This window comes from Myxine glutinosa, chromosome 1 (genome assembly GCF_964187855.1).
Source record: "Myxine glutinosa chromosome 1, kmMyxGlut1.1, whole genome shotgun sequence".
NCBI classification, from domain to species: domain Eukaryota; kingdom Metazoa; phylum Chordata; class Myxini; order Myxiniformes; family Myxinidae; genus Myxine; species Myxine glutinosa.
Window position 1 is genome coordinate 406,159,935 of NC_136261.1, and position 18,885 is coordinate 406,178,819.

The 18,885-nt window shown below is 44.6% G+C and overlaps 1 protein-coding gene across 4 annotated transcripts; it reads right to left on the bottom strand.

Moving 5' to 3' along the window:
* Positions 1-960: 960 nt before the first annotated feature.
* LOC137416317 (uncharacterized) lies at positions 961-17,835 on the bottom strand. 4 transcript variants are annotated; one of them, XM_078770455.1, is made up of 5 exons: positions 17,724-17,835; positions 14,139-14,316; positions 11,294-11,686; positions 4,414-4,519; positions 961-3,426 (listed from the first exon to the last, which is right to left on the bottom strand). In XM_078770455.1, the coding sequence occupies exons 3-5, from the start codon at positions 11,670-11,672 to the stop codon at positions 3,357-3,359; spliced, it is 555 nt and encodes a 184-aa protein (XP_078626581.1). In that variant the 5' UTR covers positions 11,673-11,686; positions 14,139-14,316; positions 17,724-17,835; the 3' UTR covers positions 961-3,356. The 4 variants fall into 4 exon arrangements, with proteins under 4 accessions (XP_078626581.1, XP_078626580.1, XP_078626582.1 ...); XM_078770454.1 differs by having other exon boundaries at positions 961-4,519; positions 17,724-17,800; XM_078770456.1 differs by lacking the exon at positions 14,139-14,316 and having other exon boundaries at positions 17,724-17,793.
* Positions 17,836-18,885: the final 1,050 nt, after the last annotated feature.

The window sequence follows — 18,885 nt, forward strand, 5'->3', positions numbered from 1 at the left end:
CAAAATGGATGCAAAGGATGCATGGGTGGACAAGATGGATACAGAAGGAAACTTCAAGGAGCGAAAACTGGAAAATTGGGAGGAGGAGGGATTTGGGTGGCGTTGGCGAGTGTAGAAAAGATCATGGGTTTTGGATTGGGAACAATCTGAGAGGGTAGTGAACTCTCTTGAAGAACTGGAGGGAAGAATGAGATTTAAGAGGATGTGGAAGTGGATTCCACAGGTGGGGAAAAAGAAGAGGAACTCTGTTTGCTCATTTTGAGGTTTACTCTGTTTGCTCAATTTGAGGAGAGAAATAAGCCCTGGCAGGCAGTCATATAGCCTCAGCACTCCAGCCTCTCTCCGAGCTTCTGCTGCTGTGAGGAGGGACCCAAGACTTGGGGTTTGGCTCGGCATGCAAATGTGGCAAGGAAGTGTGACCTTGAAGAAGCATGGGAACCTAGAAATATAAAGAGAACCATGGCAAAAGTGATACGTAGCTGACCTCAGCTGTTTTTGTGAACAGTCACTCTGGAAAACAGGAAGCTCACTAGATCCAAAACAAAACAGCACAGCTCCACGCTAGTCCTGATGTTTGTCTTGATTTGGCTGAACTTGAGATCCTGCAATGAAACTCAGTTTTTAAGGAGTGGAGTTCCTACCCTTCTCAGTTTTAAGGAGTTTTTAAGGAGTCCCAAAAATAGTCCTTCTGCCGCATTCCTACCCTTCGTCCATCCATCCCTCCATCCCTCCACATCATCATCATCATCCTCCCAACAACCCGCATCTCAATTAAGAGACCAGGACTGTCTTCCAGGACATACTACAGCGCCTTCAGAAAGCATTCACACCTATTGATTGTTTACGCCTCCACCGGCGCCGAAGTAAGTATGTTTTCAGGTTGTCCGTCCGTGATAGGTTTTGACTGAATGCTTTGAAGAAGCGTTGCAAAAGAATAAAAAAGAAGAAGAAAAGGAATCCTTCATTTCTTGACAACTTTTACTTTTTTATATTAAAGAGTGTAATATTTAAAACATAAAAACTGTATCACTTAGAAAAAAAATAAAAATAATTTGATTGTCATCATTTTCACATTCATTGTAATTTAGCTACACAATACTTTGTGCAAATCTACCTTAACCAACGGTATCTGCCGACATCCCTTGCTTAGGTCAATCCTCGGAAAATACTAATCCTGACTGAGCTTCTGGACGAGGTCACAATCATTATTGGGTACGGATCAGATACAGCAATTAATCAACACACATGCGCTTTTGTCCCATCCTTCTTTCGAATTACCACTGCTGATGAGTACAGAAAACGAGACTGCCTAATAACCTGCATTTTTCACCTTGTATATTCTGGCTAAGAGACTCCCAAACACAACAGTGCTGACAGAAAGTCTACACCCCCTTTCAAATTTTTCACCTTTTGTTGCCTTATAGAATGAATGAATGAATGATCGTTTTTAAGGCCATTTTCCAAGCTAGAGCGGGGGTTAGCCTTGCGGGCCCCATGCCAATCATGGTTCCCTGTTTGAGGCAATGTTTTTTTTATGGCCGGATGCCCTTCTTGACGCCAACCCTTGGTCGCCTCTTACGATGCGCAGGGATACGGTGTACCTATTCTAAATCGGGGTACACACCGTGATCATTCATCCCAGCAAGCTGGTGCTCAATTTGCCGACCTCGGAAGGATGACAGGCTGAGTCAACCCCCCTGGCGTTAATTCAGCGATCGACCGGGATTCGAACCCAGGATCCTAGGATCCAAAGCCGGCACCCTAACCGCTAAGCCAACACCAGGCCTTATAGCCTGGAATTAAATCAGACTTCTTCCACCTTTATTTACACATCGTAACCCCCAACTTCCAAGTGAAAAACAAATTCTACAAATTTCAGAAAATTGATGAAAAATACAAAACTAGAATATCTTGGTTGGATAAGTGTCCACCCCCCTGACTTAATACTTGGTGGAAGCAGCTTTGACAGCAATTACAGCTGTGAGTCTGTTGGGCTAGGTCTCTACCAACTTTACACACCTTGATTGGGCAATATTTGCCCATTCTTCTGTACAAAACTGTTCAAGCTCAGTCATGTCATGCCACAGATTTTCGATTGGATTTAGGTCGGGCCTCTGACTGAGCCACTCAAGGACATTTATATTTTTGTTCCTTAGCAGATCCAGTGTAGCTTTGGCTGTGTGCTTTGGGTCTTTGTCATGCTGAAAGGTGAACTTCCGTCCCAATTTCAGCTTTCTTGCAGAGGGCAGCAGATTTTCCTCTCGGATATTTCTGTATTTTGCTGCATCCATTTTCCCTTCTATTCTGACAAGTGCCCTAGTCCCTGTTGATGAGAAACATCCCCATAACATGGTGCTGTCACCACCATGCTTCACAGTTGGGATGGTGTTCTTTGGGTGATGTGCCCCAAGCATAACATGTTGGGGCTTGCCCCAAACATAATGTTTTATGCATTTAGGCCAAAAAGTTCCATCTTGGTTTTGTTAGAGCACAAAACGTTTTTGCCACATGGCTTCAGAATCTCCGGAGTGGTTTTTTGCATAACTCAAACGGGACTGTAGGTGGGCTTTTTGGAGTAATGGCTTCCTTCTTGCCACCCTACCGTACAGGCCAGATTTGTGGAGTGCTGGGGATATTGTTGTCCCATGCACACAGTGACCAGTCTTTGCCACAAAGGCCTGTAGCTCTTTCAAAGTTGTCATTCTTGGTGACCGCTCTGATAAGTATCCTCCTTGCGTGGTCATCCAGTTCGGAGGGACGGCCTAATCTAGGCAGGGTCTTGGTGGTACCATACACCTTCCACTTCTTAATGATTGTCTTGACTGTGCTCCAAGGGATATTCAAGGCCTTTGAAATATTTTTATACCCATCCCCTGATCTGTGCCTTTCCACAACTTTATCCCGGAGGTCTTTTGAAAGCTACTTGGTGCTCATGGTTGAGTCTTTGCTGTGAAATGCACTACCCAACAGAGGAAACCTACAGGAACAGCTGATTTTATTCTGAAATAATCAGAATCACTACAATTTAACACAGGTGGAGGTCGATCATCTTGGTGTGTGATTTTGAAGGTGCTGAAAAGTCTGATTTAATGCATTTTAATTTGAGGCTACAAGGCAACAAAAGGTGAAAATTTTGAAAGGGGGTGTAGACTTTCTATCTACACTGTGTATGTTTCTGCAAATTTGGTGAAATTTCAGATCGTATATGCAGAGCAGGTGTGTGACCGTCGTTTTCTTTTTTTGGAGATAAGAATTATATACATGTGCTTGATCAATCATCAATTTACTTCATCCAAACCTAAGCAAACAGTAGAGGGGAGGGATTATCTCATTGGAAGATACATTACCATTACGTGTTAACATCTGGGATTTAGGTTGTTCCTTCTGAATGATGTTCGATCAAGGTTGTGCTTCATAGTTTCCATTCTATATTCCATAAAAGACAAAATATCAGCATCAATGTTGTACAGTTGCATGCACAGTGACCCACAAGTGTGATATACCATTGAATACCTTCTTATTTTCGATATATGCTGTTGACAGTTCTGTTCCTGTTTTTTGTTTTCCAGTTTTTGAGGAAGAGGTGACCCACAATTCCACAGCAGTTTATTTTGCATCCTTTTGTTTTGCTACCCGGAATTTTTGTTCAGGCAATGATTATATTTCTTGTGCATGATGATTCTTCTGAGGAGATTGCCTCTGTTTGGTCGGCACGATATGTCTTTGAGGTAATTTTCTTCTGTTAGATTTTGGGATTTTAGAAGGTGTTGACCTCCGTGAGTCATGTCACTCCGTGAGTTCTTTCTTTCTTGGATACGTTTGTTTAAGTTTCAAGGACGATGTTTGTTGAGAAGTTGTAGGTGGTAAGTGAATCCGGAACAGAGGAGGTTATATTCAGCGTTTATGTCAATTGTCTCGATTATTTCCTTGATAAACTCTTATTTGAGGCAATTCTTTCAGATGTTGATTCTTTCATTTCAGGCTTTTGGTCCATTCTGCCTTCTTGTGTGAATTCTGTAGTGTCTGCTGTAACTGTAGGATGTAACAAATCCCTTGCCACACACACAACATATGTATGGACGTTCACCCGAATGGACTCGCATGTGTCTCTGACAGGGCGTCGACTCAAGGAATGCCTTACCACAGATCATGCAGGTGTACGGACGTTCACCTGAGTGAATTCGCATGTGTCTCTGACAGGGTGACGACTCAAGAAATCCCTTACCACACACCGTGCACGTGTAGGGATACTCTCCTGAATGAATTTGCATGTGTACCAAACAGCGCGATGACGATGTGAATCCCTTACCACAAACCCTGCAGGTATATGGTTTCTCCCCTGTGTGGACCCGAGTGTGTCTTGTGAATACCCATTTACGACAGGAACTGTAAGAACAAACAGTGCATTTGTACTTTTTATCAGTGGAAGTTGGTTGGTTCCTCTTCAGGGGAGTCTCAGTGGTGAAGCTTTGAGAACCTGAAGTGCATGGGGACTTCCTGATGAGCTCCACTTGTCTCCCTGTGAAAATCATTCAAACAGACAAACCAAGTCAGTTATCAGCCTCAGTCGCAAATGAAATTTTGAATTTGTCCTTTTAGAATTTGCAAAAAATAAATGAAATCAATCTTCTGATGCAATTATTATTTTATCAGATGTTTTCTTCATGCGAGATTATTATTTTATCAAACACTAGCAGGAGTACCCGGCGCATGCACATGTATGGGGGTGGGGGGGGGGGGGGAAGGGAGGAGGCAGGAGAGGGAGGGATGAGGAAGGGAGTGGAAGGGGAAGGGTGCGAGAGGTGAGGGGAGAGGGAGAGGGAGAGGAGAGATATACTACATATACATATTTTTGGGGGGGTTGGGGGGAGGCTTTGATAGGCCCCTCCATCCCTCCATTTTGGTGGAGGGGGGATGAGAAGGAGACAAATTTTACCTGAGCAAAGAGTGCTTTAACCTCAGTGTTGCCCAGGTTAAAAAAAGGAAATAGTAATACCCTCTCACCGCAGTGTTGCCCAGGTAAAAAAGAAAATTGTAATACCCTCTGCCACCAAAACCAGGTGGCGCTACACGGTACACATTTACAAAGAGAATTTACGCCCGTCTCCCAGTCCCCCCACTCCCCCGCATGAGGCTGCGGCCACATAGCCTATGTTACCCCCCAGACAAAGTTGTATTTGTATTTGTACCCCGAGTAAAGTATATAAGTGTTTATAGCTGGAGTACCCGGCGTTGCTCAAGCAAAAAAGAAACATTAACATATTTGAAATGAGGGCAAATATAATGGAAAAGCAATTACATCCAATTCAGAATCCATCACAAATGTCAAATCGTCATTTTACCTTTTCGTTGAATATCTGCTGGTGAATGTACCGTTCATCACGTTTCTGAGTTAAGTATGATGACGTTCACGAAGGAGAAGAAGAAGAAGAAGAAGAAGCCTTACTACCACCTTCGTACATTTCCGGAATTGTTCGATTCATTTGTGTTCAAATGTTTGCGAATCGTTTTGTATTTATTAATGTGAATGTGTGCTTGTATATAATTATAACTGTCATTAATTAAAAAGGCTTTGGGACTATAGAGAGATTTTTTTTAAATCCAAAAAAAACGAACTTTTTTTATTTCAAAAAATGTTTTTGTTGTTGTTGTTTTTGCTTAAAACACTCCCAGGTACTCACTGATGAACCTCTGAAAGTTTGACGAAGATCCGTTCAGCCATCTCTGAGAAAAATGGCGACACACAGACAGACCAATGGCTCTCTTATCTATCTATAATTCCAGTAATCTCTGTGTGTGTGTGTGTTTGTCTGTGTGTATGTCTGTGTGTCTGTGACCGCTGTTTCTCGACAACCACGGGTCCGATATACTTGAAACTTGCCAGGTATATTGCTGGGGACCCGAGGATGTGCCTTTTCAAGGTTTCATATTAATCGGACAAGTAGTTACCGAGCTATGGCGATTTAGCCGTTCGCCGTTCGCTTTGGCTTTGCGAATGGACCAAACCATTTCATGTAAATAGAGGGGGGGGTTCTGTGGTCGTTGCGAATGGACCAAACCATTTCATGTAAATAGAGGGGGGGGGTTCTGTGGTCGTTACTGCCACGTGGTTTCAAAGTTTTTTTTTGTTGTTGTTGTTTGCACGCATGTTTTTTTGCACGCACGTACGGGCACCCACGTACGGGCACGTCCTAGTATAGTAGATGCCAGTGGAATTTCAGGGGGGACAAAGCGGTGCTGCACGATACGAGTTCTTGTAATGAAGGGAAAGTCTGTTCAAAGTGCCGTGACTTATGAGGCAATCAATGCATGACAGTGATGACTGCAATGAGGCCATGTTATGTGGTATGCGTCGGTAAGGCGATTGCGATAAATGATTCTAATTTGTGAAGAAGTACAGAACCAATTGTCCTGTCGCTCACTTGGCTGGTTGCCAAAAAGTGGAGTGACGGATGGCTCAGGGTAAAAATAAGAGCTGGATTTAGAATACACAATTTAGGTCAGGTAGTATTGACGTGATGTTCACAGTTGTGCAACTCAACGCTGTCTATGAGCCTTAGTTTACGAGACATATCCCACTTCCGGTATGATGATGTCACTTCCTGCTGTGTCAAAATTTGCCATCTACTAAATAAGAGAGCCGTTAGTCTGTCTGTGTCGCGATTTTTCTCAGAGATGGCTGAACGGATCTTCGTCAAACTTTCAGAGGTTCATCAGTGAGTGCTTGGGAGTGAGTGCTTGGGAGTGAGTGTTTGAAAAAATAATAATAATAATTTTTTTGGGGATTTTTTAAAAGTCGCTCTGTAGTGCCTAAACCTTTTTGTTTAATGACAGTTATATACAAGTACACATTCTACTGTAGTTCACATAGATAAATACAAAACAATTACCAGACATTTGAACAAAAATAATCAAACAATTCTGGAAGCGGTCAAAGTTGGTGGTAAGTCTTCTTCTTCTTCCTGAACGTCATCATACAAAACTCAGAAACGTGATCAACGGCACATTCAGCAGCATATATTCTATGAAAAGGTAAAATGACGATTTGACATTTGTGATGGATTCTGATTTGGATGTAATTGCTTTTCCATTATATATGCCCCCATTTCAAATGTGTTAATGTTTCTTCTTCGCTTGAGCAACGTGGGGTACTCCAGCTCCAAACACTTATCTACTTTACTCGGGGTAGAAATACAAATACAGCTTTGTCTGGGGGATTAGATAGGCTATGTGGCCACGACCTCATGCAGGGATGTGGGGGACCAGGAGAGAGGCGTAAATTCCCTATGTAAATGTGTACCGTGTAGCGCCACCTGGTGCTGATGGCAGAGGATATTACAATTCCCTTTTTTACCTGTGCAACACTGAGGTTAAAGCATTCTTTGCATGGGTTAATTTTCACCTCCTTCCATTCCCCCCCCCCCCCCTCACCCAAAACGGGGGGTCCTATCAAAGCCACCACTGCCCCCCCCCCCCAAAGATGCATATGTAGTACATCTTTGCCCTCCCTCTCCTCTCATCTCTCCCTCCCCTCTCCCCCCCCCCCCCCCCCCTCCAGCAACACCGGGTACTCCTGCTAGTATTTGATAACGTGCAATTCCAAGGTGTCTATAATTAATATTGTTTGAGACATTGCCCACTATCTGCATTACGTCACTGGTGGCCATATTGTGTTTCAGATCAGCTTATTTTAATCAAACGTTCCCATAGGTTCTCCCTTACCCCTCATCATTACCTGCATCCCTTGTTTGTCCATCACCATCCACTTTCATCCCTCTGTTCTGCTGTTGGCATTTCCCCTGTTTTTTTTTTTTGTTATGTCATGTCTTGATCTACTCTGTGTCCTAGTTATTCCACAAGCCTTGACCATGTGCAAAAAATATGAAATAAAAAAATAGGTGGTCGAGCATTTATTTTAAGTTTCGCATTGATCGGTTAAGAGGTTTCAGAGAAATGAATTTTAAAGGTTTTCTTATGCTCAGTTATGCCTGCCATACCACGTGACTGATGATATAATTGTTAACAGATAATGTTTCCATGGGAAGCATCATAAGTTTAAGTTACTCATCGATCAGTTCAACAGTTTCAGATAGGATGGTTTTTAAGGTTCTCTGATGATCTGTGTGATGGAGAAGGAATGACCGGTTTATTGAACGGTGCGCTTTGGCACATGGAGAGCTATCGCTCTGTGAGGTCGAAACTGCATGGCTCGTGAATAGCGGTACGGATGTGGGGCGAGTGAATGCACATCTGTGGCGAGCGAGTAATGTGTGGCGTCTTTATGTGAGGCACATAGAATAGATGAAGAGAAAGGGGGAACACTAAAGGGGGAGCCACCAGTGACAGACTGGTTAGCAGCAGAGGTAGACCGGCTTCCCTTGGGATTAGTGGGAACGGCTCCGGCCTGGGGTGAGCCCAAGGATAAGCAGGGGGGTTCCACATGACGGAACATGCGTGCACGGAGACCCCCATAGCTTAGTTAGAGTTGGGTTGATGTGCTCCATCCAGGTTTTATGGAAAACCCAGAGTACAAAAAAGAAACGACACCGTTTGGCCGTGTTTCACTGCTCCAGAAAGCCTGACAAACAAGGATTGGGCTTCCATGAAAAATGGGGAGGAAGACAAATCCTCCATGAGCCCTAAAGAAAGGGAGGGACCGGACAGAAGGAAAAATTGCAAGATATCCCCTACCCCTACGAGTATTGGCTTTAGGGTTGAGGCACCAAAACGTGCAGGGATGGGTCTGGTGGGGAACCCGCGAGGCATGCGCAGCAGACCACCATGCGTGCACGAAGGACCATGTGGGGAGCATGACTGGCCGTGCTCCTGAGGAGTGCACGGCCGAGGTGGGAGTGGCGACTGTGATGGAGATCCCGCCGATGTTCCGCTTCACACGTGTCGGCCGTAGAGGCTGAGGCTGGGTTCTCCGTGAGCAGTTGTAATTTAGGCAGAGAAGGAACCAGCAGGCAGGTTGACGGGGACGATTAGGATTACAGGGATTTTATAGATGACAATTTCAATTGACGTACGAGATATGTCTTTTTATTGGAAGACTGATAAATTTGATGTTGTCGTTTCATATGCAGCCTGTGGCTGTTGGTCGCATCATTTTCTGGAAGCGCGGCTATGCTGCTGATGCAGTGCCCCTGTTACCAGTAAACCAGTACTCATTTTACCGACCTCGGAAGGATGACAGGCTGAATCAATCCACCTGGTGTTATTTGAACAGCACGACAGGGGCTCAAACGCAAGACCATCAGATCTTAAGCCAGCCCCCTTAACCGTTAAGTCAACACTAGGCTTGATAAATTAGATGCCTTCCACCTTCATCCTCTTCCCGTCCAGACGGGATTAGGAATGAGTGAGAATTGACTAATGAAGTGAATATGATTGAGATACGTGGACTGATTTTTTTTTACACATCACTTTATTGACTGAATTGTGCGAAGAGGGTCTGAATGATGAAGAGGAAGAGGGGATTCAGCCGTTTCGGAACAGGATGCCATTCCGGTATTGGTGCTGGTTGTAGCAAAGTTCATTTTAATTGCTGAAAATGTAAAATTGAAGGGCTAGGGTGTGGCTCATTGGGTGTAGGTATTTGGGGAAGGAGGGGGGGCACTCTGACCTGGAGCAGGCCAAGGGGCCCAGAGAGGTGCTCTAGATTTTGTTGAGGTGGGCCCGGATACCCAGAGAGATGACCAGAAAGCTTTGGGGAGCCAGCGAAGGGTCCTCAGAATTCGGCCAGAGCAAAGTAAGCTCAAAGGTTGCCCCAGCAGCCCGGGCATGCCACATTTGAAAAGCAGGCGGAGACCTGCAGAGGAGCCATACCGCCCAGCCATAAAATTGTGTAAAGATACATATTAGTTTTTTTAGGAAGAGGCCCGAACTTGTGTGAGCAGCAGCATGAGGGACGGCGAGTAAATTGGTTACATAGAACCGCAGAATAGCGGGTTAATGATAAAGGAGAAATGTGTTGTGAGTTGCATCAGTATGAAAAATTCCAGCTTTCTAGGCCACTTAAAAATACCAAGCATTTATCAGTGAGTGAGTCAGTGAATGGTCAGAAAGAGCTTTATGTATAAGATGATATCCTGGTGACGTTACTGTGCCTGCTTCACTATTCCTATCCCCCCTCCCCCTACAACTTCAGCTACCGACCCAATTCAATTAAGGAAATTGTTACGGATTTGTCACTTCCGTTGTTGTGGTTTTCATCCACTGTAAACATTTTTGGTTCCATGTACTATTATTGTTATCGTTTAAGTGAAATAGAGATTACTATTTTCAAAAGGTAAAAAAAGTTAATGTTTTAAATGAAACCGGAACCGGACGACGACGAAGAGGAAGAGGAGGAGAAAGAGAGGGTGGAGCGAGTGAGTTCGACAAGAAAGTCGAGCTGCTTTGAGGTCTGGAGCAAACGTTGGCGAACGAGGGTCACGAACGAACTTTGGGTTTCCCGGGAAAGGGATTCCTGCGACAGAGTTGTCATCGCTGTGACAGATAAACCTGCACGACAGGTTTTGCGGTCGATTCCGAAGAGAATCGTTGGAGTGCCATTAGGTCTCGAGAACGGGCCGTTGGCCATTTTGACTCGCGCCCGATTTTCGCATCGCTCCAGGTTTTTCACCTCGCTTCAACCATTTTCACCACACCCAGACGTTAATCTGGTGTGTGTGTGAAACGTGGATTTTGAATGGGAAATTGCGGTTCGCCGAGTGGGAGCCGTTGAACGTCCGTACCAGAAGGTGTGATTTCCCCGTCGCTTCGGGAGGGTGCCTTTGCCCATCTTTGGCAGTGTGACTGTCAACCGAGCGGGATTCTGGTTTCGATAAGACATCGTTCTGACGATCACTGGAGCTGATCGACTTTGGCTTGATGCCGGGATAGAGACATTGGGAATGTTCTTGTTTCACACACTTGGAGCACAGTGAGTTACCTTGTACGAACTGATGGTACCATCATAGGAAAATGATACATTGGTTGTACAATTGATTACTATTGTTATTGTACTGTTATTCTTGTGTGACCTTAATATAATACTTGTTTGTTGGTAACAATTGGTGTGGTTTCACCATTGATCTTTGACATACAGAATAACACATCTTTCTGCCGTGACTCCGCTCGGGGCTCGGGGTTTGGGGAGGAGCACGTAACAACAGTTACATTGATTTTTTTCGTATTATTAACATAGCTCATGCATGATTGGCCAACTGGCCTCTTCTTGTATCAAAGTTGCTTGTGTATATTATTGTGTAGAGTTAATAATGTAGTGCTTGCATTTCCGACAACTTACAATCCTCTGTGCAACTTCCTTCCTCTTCGGGACCAGCTAGGTACTCATCTTCAACCTTTACTTGCAGGACTTCAATATGTCTTTCCATCTCTGAGTCATTGTCACTTCCTGGTACAACTGGCTGTTCTGAGCCTTCCCGGTCAATGCACGACTCCATAAAATAACAGAGCTTGGCGTACATGGTGAGAGTAAATGTTTGTGTGGACACAGAACAGAGTCGAACCCTTGTCGGAGCAGGCTCAGTGTGGGCCCAGAGCCATCTGAGGATTTCGATCCCCAGGCCCTTAACCGCAGCTTGGAGCGACTCCACCGGCAAGCCACGGCTCTCCAGCCAGGCAGGAATGACACCGATCCTGCTATTAGTTCTTGCACAGTCCATGGTTCGTCAGGAATCTGCAGTGAAGTGAGTTAAAATGTAAACAGGCCTATCCTTTTTACAGGAAGTACTTGAACACAGATAAAGTAATCCTAAATGAGCAAATCATAAACGCATTTACAGATAAGTGTTTTCTGTTGTAATCTTCTGGTGAATGGACCTACTTATTCTCAGTGAGTGGCAAGTTTGCAATACAATACAGTGCCTTCAGAAAGTATTCACACCCCTTGACTTTTTCACATTTTGTTGTGTTCCAGCCTCAATTTAAAAAGGCTTAAATTAGTATTCAACCGCCTCAGTCAATATTTCGTAGAAGCGCCATTTGGCAGTGATTACAGCTTCGAGTCTTCTTGTGTATGTCTGTATCAGCTTTGCACATCTGAATTTGGGGAGTTTTTCCCATTCTTCCTTGCAGATTTGCTCAAGCTCTGTCAAGTTAGATGGAGAGAGTCGGTGAACCGTATTCTTCAGGTTTTTCCACAGATTATCAATGGGATTCAAGTCTGTGGTTTGGCTCCCACTTAAGGACTTTCACATTCTTGTTCTGAAGCCATTCCAGTGTTGCTTTGGCTGTATGTTTGGGGTCGTTGTCCTGTTGGAACATAAATCTTCACCGCAGTCTGAGGTCTTTTGCTCTCTGAAGCAGGTTCTCCTCAAGGATTTGCCTGTATTTGGCTCCATTCATTGTTCCCTCTAACCTTACAAGTCTCTCAGTCCCTGCTGCTGAAAATCATCCCCATAGCATGATGCTGCCACCACCATGCTACACGGTAGGGATGGTGACAGATGGGTGATGAGCTGTGCTCGCTTTCCGTCAGACATAGCGCTTTGCATTCAAGCCAAAGTCTTCAATTTTCGTCTCAGCAAACCACAGAATATTTTACCTCTTGCTCTCAGAGTCTTTCCCGTGCCTTTATGTGAACTCCAGGCGTATCATGTGCCTTTTTCTCAGGAGTGGCTTCCGTCTGGCTAATCTCCCATAAAGCCTAGATTTGTGAAGTGCTGCAAAGACTGTTGTCCTTCCGGCATGTTTTCCCATCTCAGCCAAGGAACTCTGTTGTTCTGTTAAGAGTGGTCATTGGGTTCTTGTTCACCTCCCTGACCAAGGTCCTTCTTGCCCGGTTGCTCCGTTTGGTCGGACGGCCAGCTCTAGGAAGAGTCTGGGTAGTTCCATGTTTTTTCCATTTCCTAAAGTTGGAGCTCACTGTGCTCTTGGGAACTTTCAACACTCTAGAAATTGTTTTATACCCTTTCCCAGATTGATGCCACCTCACAATTATATCTCCGAGTTCTATGGATAGTTCCTCGGACTTCAAGGTGGAGTTTCTGCTCTGACATTCACTGTCAACTGTGCGACCTTGTATAGAAAGGTGTGTTTCTTTCTAAATCATGTCCAATCAATTGAATTGGCCACAGGTGGACTCTAATCAAGTTGTCGAGACATCTCAAGAATGATCAAAGGAAATTGGATGCACCTGAGCTAAATTTGGAGTGTCCGAGAAAAGGGGTTGAATACTTATTGACACAAGACATTTCAGCTTTTCATTTATAACTATTTTTAAAATTAAAAAATATATTCCACGGACATTATGGGGCACTATGTGTTGATCAGTGATAAAAAAAAATCTCAATTGAATCCATTTGAAAATCAGACTGGAACAATAAAATGTGAAAAAAGTCAAGGGGTGTGAATACTTTCTGAAGGCACTATATGTTGTATGTTTGGTATAAAGATAAATATTCATGGACTGATGCTGACACAGCTATAAATCTCTGTACAAACTGGGAGTGCTGTCTTTCAAGTAAAGGTGAACGAAAAGGGAGTTCGAGTAAAGTTCCAGGTAGATCATTTCTGCTGCCACTAGTTACCTCACACAAACCACATCACAGCATGCACTTACCCCACCACCCACACTCGTCCAACTAGCTGCACGAGCCCTAACTTCACTACCGAATGCACTCTCTCCACTATTGCCACCACCCAAAGTCGTCCCAGCCTCGCCTGCACTCACCCCACCCTTGCTACTGTCTGCACCCACCATACCCACCCACACAACTGCCCCACCCTTGACACCGCCTACACTTGTCCCAACCTCACCACCACCTGCACTCGCCCCACACTACTACAACCACCTGCACGACCCCCAACTTTGCCATCCTCTGCATGCTCCCCACCGCCAACACTCACCCCACAGGCCGCCCCACCACATGCACTTTCCCCACCCCTCCCAACTATTTTATCACTACATTTCTTTATCTGCACTGCCCTCCAACCTCACCCATTCCCAGCATAAAACGTCCCCCATGCCTCAAAATATAACAACATGCTTCAAAATAAAACCACAAGAATTACCACATAATCTCCTTTGAACAACACCATACTGCAATGTCAAGGAGCATCAAATACACCAAACCTTGCCTTAAATCACAATGAGGAATCCTAAAGACATAAATCCGAAAGACACTCACACTAAAGACAGGGAACATTAGAACAGCACTCGGTAGGCAGAGGCCAGGCTGAACAGTTCACGTTTTGTATCCCACTGATCGGCCGGATCTGAACCAAAATCAAACCGGCTTGTTCTTTTCACCGATCCAACTCATCCACCTAGCTTTGTCAAACTGGTCCACAACTTGTTGAGTTATCCTGTTCATAAACAAAGACAGATTGATACACAGGGGTAAAACCATAACATCCATGGTGGAGGTAGTAACCATGGTTGTGTTCTGCAGTAAGTAGCACTGGATCTATCAAATTATCTTTTTCTCTGACAGGGAAGGAGGGGTTGGAGAAGGGAAGGGAAGGAAAAGTAAGAATACATTTGCAATCAAAATCTCACAAATCACAAGCTTCGACCTCCATTCACACATCCATCCATTTTTTTTATTTTTTTTTGTATACTGAATCGAGGCTCGTGAAAGAGCTAACATTTACTTCACAAACAAATCAACCAGACAAACAAAATATATAAAAAGAGGGAGCGGAAAACAAGATGGGGAGAGAAGGGGAAGCACACAAACACAACATTTGAGAGCAGGGAGATGTGTGGAAGGGAGAGGGCTTGGGGGGAGGAGGCGTGGGAAGGGGGGGGGGGGAGGGAGAAGTATAAAACACAAGGACACCAAGGACTTCCAGGACAGAAGTTGGTATTTCAAAAAAGTGGAATTGGGGTGAAATTAGCGGGGGTAGAAAAGATCAAGGTTTTGGATGGGGGAAGATAAGAGATGGTGGTGAACAGCTGTTTTAAAGACCTGGAGGGTGGAGTGGGATTGAAGAGAGTGAGGGAGTTTGTTCCAGAGGCGGGAGAAAAGAGGAATGAAGGAGTGAAGGTGAGCAGAGAGTCTTGATTTTGGCAGTTTGACCATAAGAGGGTTGCAGGCAGATCTTGTGCGACCTGTAGGAATATTTGCGGGACAGAGCCCAGAGAGAGCTGGGGGGGCAAGGCCAGAGAGGAGTCGGTAGAAGACGGACAGACCACCAACCTGCCTGCGGTGAGTGAGTGAGAGGCCCTTGGAGTTAGCTTCATCGCGGGAGATTCCAATGATTCTGAATGCTTTGGTTTCAACAGCGTGAAGACGAGCTAGGTGTGAGGCAGGAGCACCAGCCCAGAGGGGAGAGCAGTATTCCATTGAGCTGCGGATGAAAGCCTTGTATGTGGTGAGGAGCTCAGGTGTGCCAAGGAAGGACTTCGCACGATGGAGGATGCCCAGTCGGCGACTGGCTTTGGAGGCCAGATTTGAAATGTGGTTTTCCCAGGAAATATCATGGCAGATAGTGAGACCCAAAAGCTTGAGTGACAGAACTTCTTGGAGAGGATTTTTCAGAAAGTGGATGGGAGGGTTGTCCAGTCGGTCTTTTCGGAGAGACATCGTAAGAGTGTGAGATTTGTCAGGATTGAAAGACATATTCCACTTGTTTGCCCAGTCTGTGATTTTGTCCAGGTCTGCAGAGAGTGAGGAGGCTGCAGACTGCCGATCTGAGGGATGAAGAATGGAGCGACAGAGAGTAGAGTCATCAGCAAAGAGATACAGAGGATTTTCAAGAGAGTCAGAGAGATCATTGATGAAGACCAGAAAAATCACAGGTCCCAGAACACTGCCTTGTGGAACTCCAGCCTGAACAGGAAGAGGAGATGAGAGAAACCCATTCAGGCCCACACGTTGACTACGACTAGAGAGGAAGTCCGCCAGCCATGCGTGGAGATTTCCATGGATACCAAAAGAGGAGAGTTTGGTGAGCAGAGCGGGGTGCCAGACCGTATCGAAGGCACGTGATATGTCAAGGTAGACTGCTCTAATTTCCTGTTTGGCATTGAGGACCTCCATCCATTGTTGAGAAAGCAGAAGCAGCATGTCCAGAGTAGAGTGTCCAGGTCTGAAACCAAATTGATGATCAGAGATCAAGCCATTGGAGAAGAGGAAAGATGTCATATCTGAAGCAATAATGGATTCCATGACTTTGCTGATAATTGGGAGAAGGCTGATTGGTCTGTAGTTGCTGGGATCTGTTTTTGCACCTTTTTTGTGCAAAGCGGTGATGTTGGCAGATTTCCAAGCAGATGGAAGATGACCTTGAGCAAAAGAGAGGGTGAAGAGAACAGAGAGAGGGAGTGAAAGAGCGGAAGAACAGGATTTTAGGACCCGTGGGCTGATGCCGTCAGGTCCAGTTGCAGAATCCGAGTCGAGGGTTGACAGAAACTTTTCCACCTTGTCAGGAGGAAAGGACACAGAGTCCAGGAGCAGCTGGGTACGACTGGGTACGGTGGGTACAGAGAGGGATGGGTTTGGGACACAAGATTTAGAGGCAAACACAGAGTTGAGGCATTCAGCTTTTTCACGTGCGGAGTCAGCCGTGTGGCCATTTGAGGTGAGGGAGGGGATGGAGGGGGAACAAACACCAGAAACAGATTTGACCAGACGCCACCAGGATTTGGAAGAGGGAGACAGATAATCCATTATTACTTTTGTTTAAAAAACAATGCATTTCTGAAATGGTTTAATTTTATTTTTCAAGAAGGAGAAGCAAAAAGCAATGCAGAGCGAGAATAACCCGCAAAGACTATTTAATATGGGAAGTAAATAATTATGACGAATCTGCATTTCAGAATAAGTCTGCAAAGACTTTAATATGGGAAGTTAATAATTGTGACGAATCTTCATTGCAGAATAAGCCCGCAAAAACTATTTGCGCAGAGCGCAGAGCTATGCAGTAACCATTAAGCAGTCTTAGCCGTAACCGGCAAAGACTATGTGACACTTGTAAAAAGGCCGTCAAAAATGACGGGTTGGACAGTTATTTCGACGGTGCAGCCTGAAGAGCGCACCAAAGTCCGAAGCCTTGTGTCAGGTGTGCTTATAATCTGTATTTATTAGACATCATATGGGCGTAAATTAACACTCGTTTTATTCTGCGCACGTTGCACATCATGTGCAGCAAATTTCACCTCCCTGCACCTTGTATTTGTTATTTTAATAAATCTGCATTTCAGAATAAGTCAAAAGGACTATTTATGTGGGAAGTTAATAATTGTGACGAATCTGCATTTCAGAATAAGCCGAAAAGACTATTTATGTGGGAAGTTAATAATTGTGACGAATCTGCATTTCAGAATCGGGACATCACAGTCACTCACATCGATCGTCTCGTTTCGTCGGTTAGTTATTAGTAACGGGTCGTATCGTTACATGTTGATATTTTAATTGATTCCCGTTTGGAATTTGTTCCATTAATATGAATTTTAACAAAATGATGAGAAACTGTCATCTCTGTTATTGCTAGTTTCAGGGTTTCCTCCCATCCTCCTTTCCTGTCAATTCCCACGATGTTTGTCCCACTGACAGATCTACCTTTCTCTTCCATGAGCCTCGTTCCTGTAAAAAACAAATAATGGTTGATAAATCAATGCCGAGGATCCGCAGGTTGAAGAGATCGTAGTTTGAGGAGACAGACAACACACGGAGCGCTCACAATGGCCCCTACCCAACCACAGTCAGGGTGTATTCATAAGATGAGCAACGAACGGACTCGGAAATCATGAAAAAACAACAACGAACCAAGCACGACGATCTCAGACTCCAAACTTCCCTCCGAACATTCAGTCAGGACAAACCCCGCCCTCCTCGCAATGCATGCCGGGAAACCTCCCTCCAAACATCCAGTCAGAACAAGCCCCGCCCTCCGCGCAATACATGCAGGGAAACTTCCCTCTGAACATCACGGAGGTATATAATATGGAGAGCCAATTGGCCACCTCGCAGCATTAGCCGCCGTGAAGCCACCGGAAATAGTCTGGCGGCCATATTGGGAAGCCGATCGTAAGCCTGTCAAAGCAAAGGCGTGGCGCACTGATGATGCAGCTGGAGCGAATTTTAGGACCGCCGACTATTTAATTAATATAGAATACTAATATTTGAACTGATATTCGGGCTCAGAATCCCGTTCTTTAAGGAAATGGTGTTCATTAAGTTTGAAGTTGATTCTAGACGCATTTTTCCTGGGGAATCCAATGGTTTAGAGCTTGTTTAAAAAATAAGTGCCCAAAATTACCGCTCGGTGTTCTTTATCGTTCTTCTCATGACCCAATCACCCACTAGTAGGAATAAGAATCCTGACATGTTACACCCCTGTTTAACTCCTGTCTTCACCTTGAACCATTCTGTTGTTTCACCTTGGTCGACGACCGCACATTGAAAGTCTTGGTAAAGGGCTTTTACAAGGTTCACTAATTTTCCAGGTATGCTGTATTTCTTCATTATGACCCAGACTTTCTCTGGGCAAGGAGTCGAAAGCTTTCTAGAAATCTATAAAATTGAGGTACATCGTCGTTTGCCATTCTTTGGCTTGTTCTATAATATTCCTCAATATAAAGATCTGATTTGTTGTCATGTTATATGATGTTACTTAATTCAGTCATTATATTGTAACTAAGATGTGTATGTTTCTATTACCGAGATGTTAGAAACCACGCAGATATAATGATAACCAGAGTTTATTCTACACTGACATGGGTCAGCAACACATCAACAGTGAGTCAGTCACATAAATGACATGAAACGCTGTCATGTAGTTAACCCACACAATTCACAGTTAACCCACAAAACACACCCACACCATGTAGAGATGAGGTCGCTCTTATATTTCAGCTTGCTCTGGTGTTGCCTCACTGGTGAGCAAACAGGACCAGTTTGCAATATTTTTTCCTGATGCGCTCTTCCT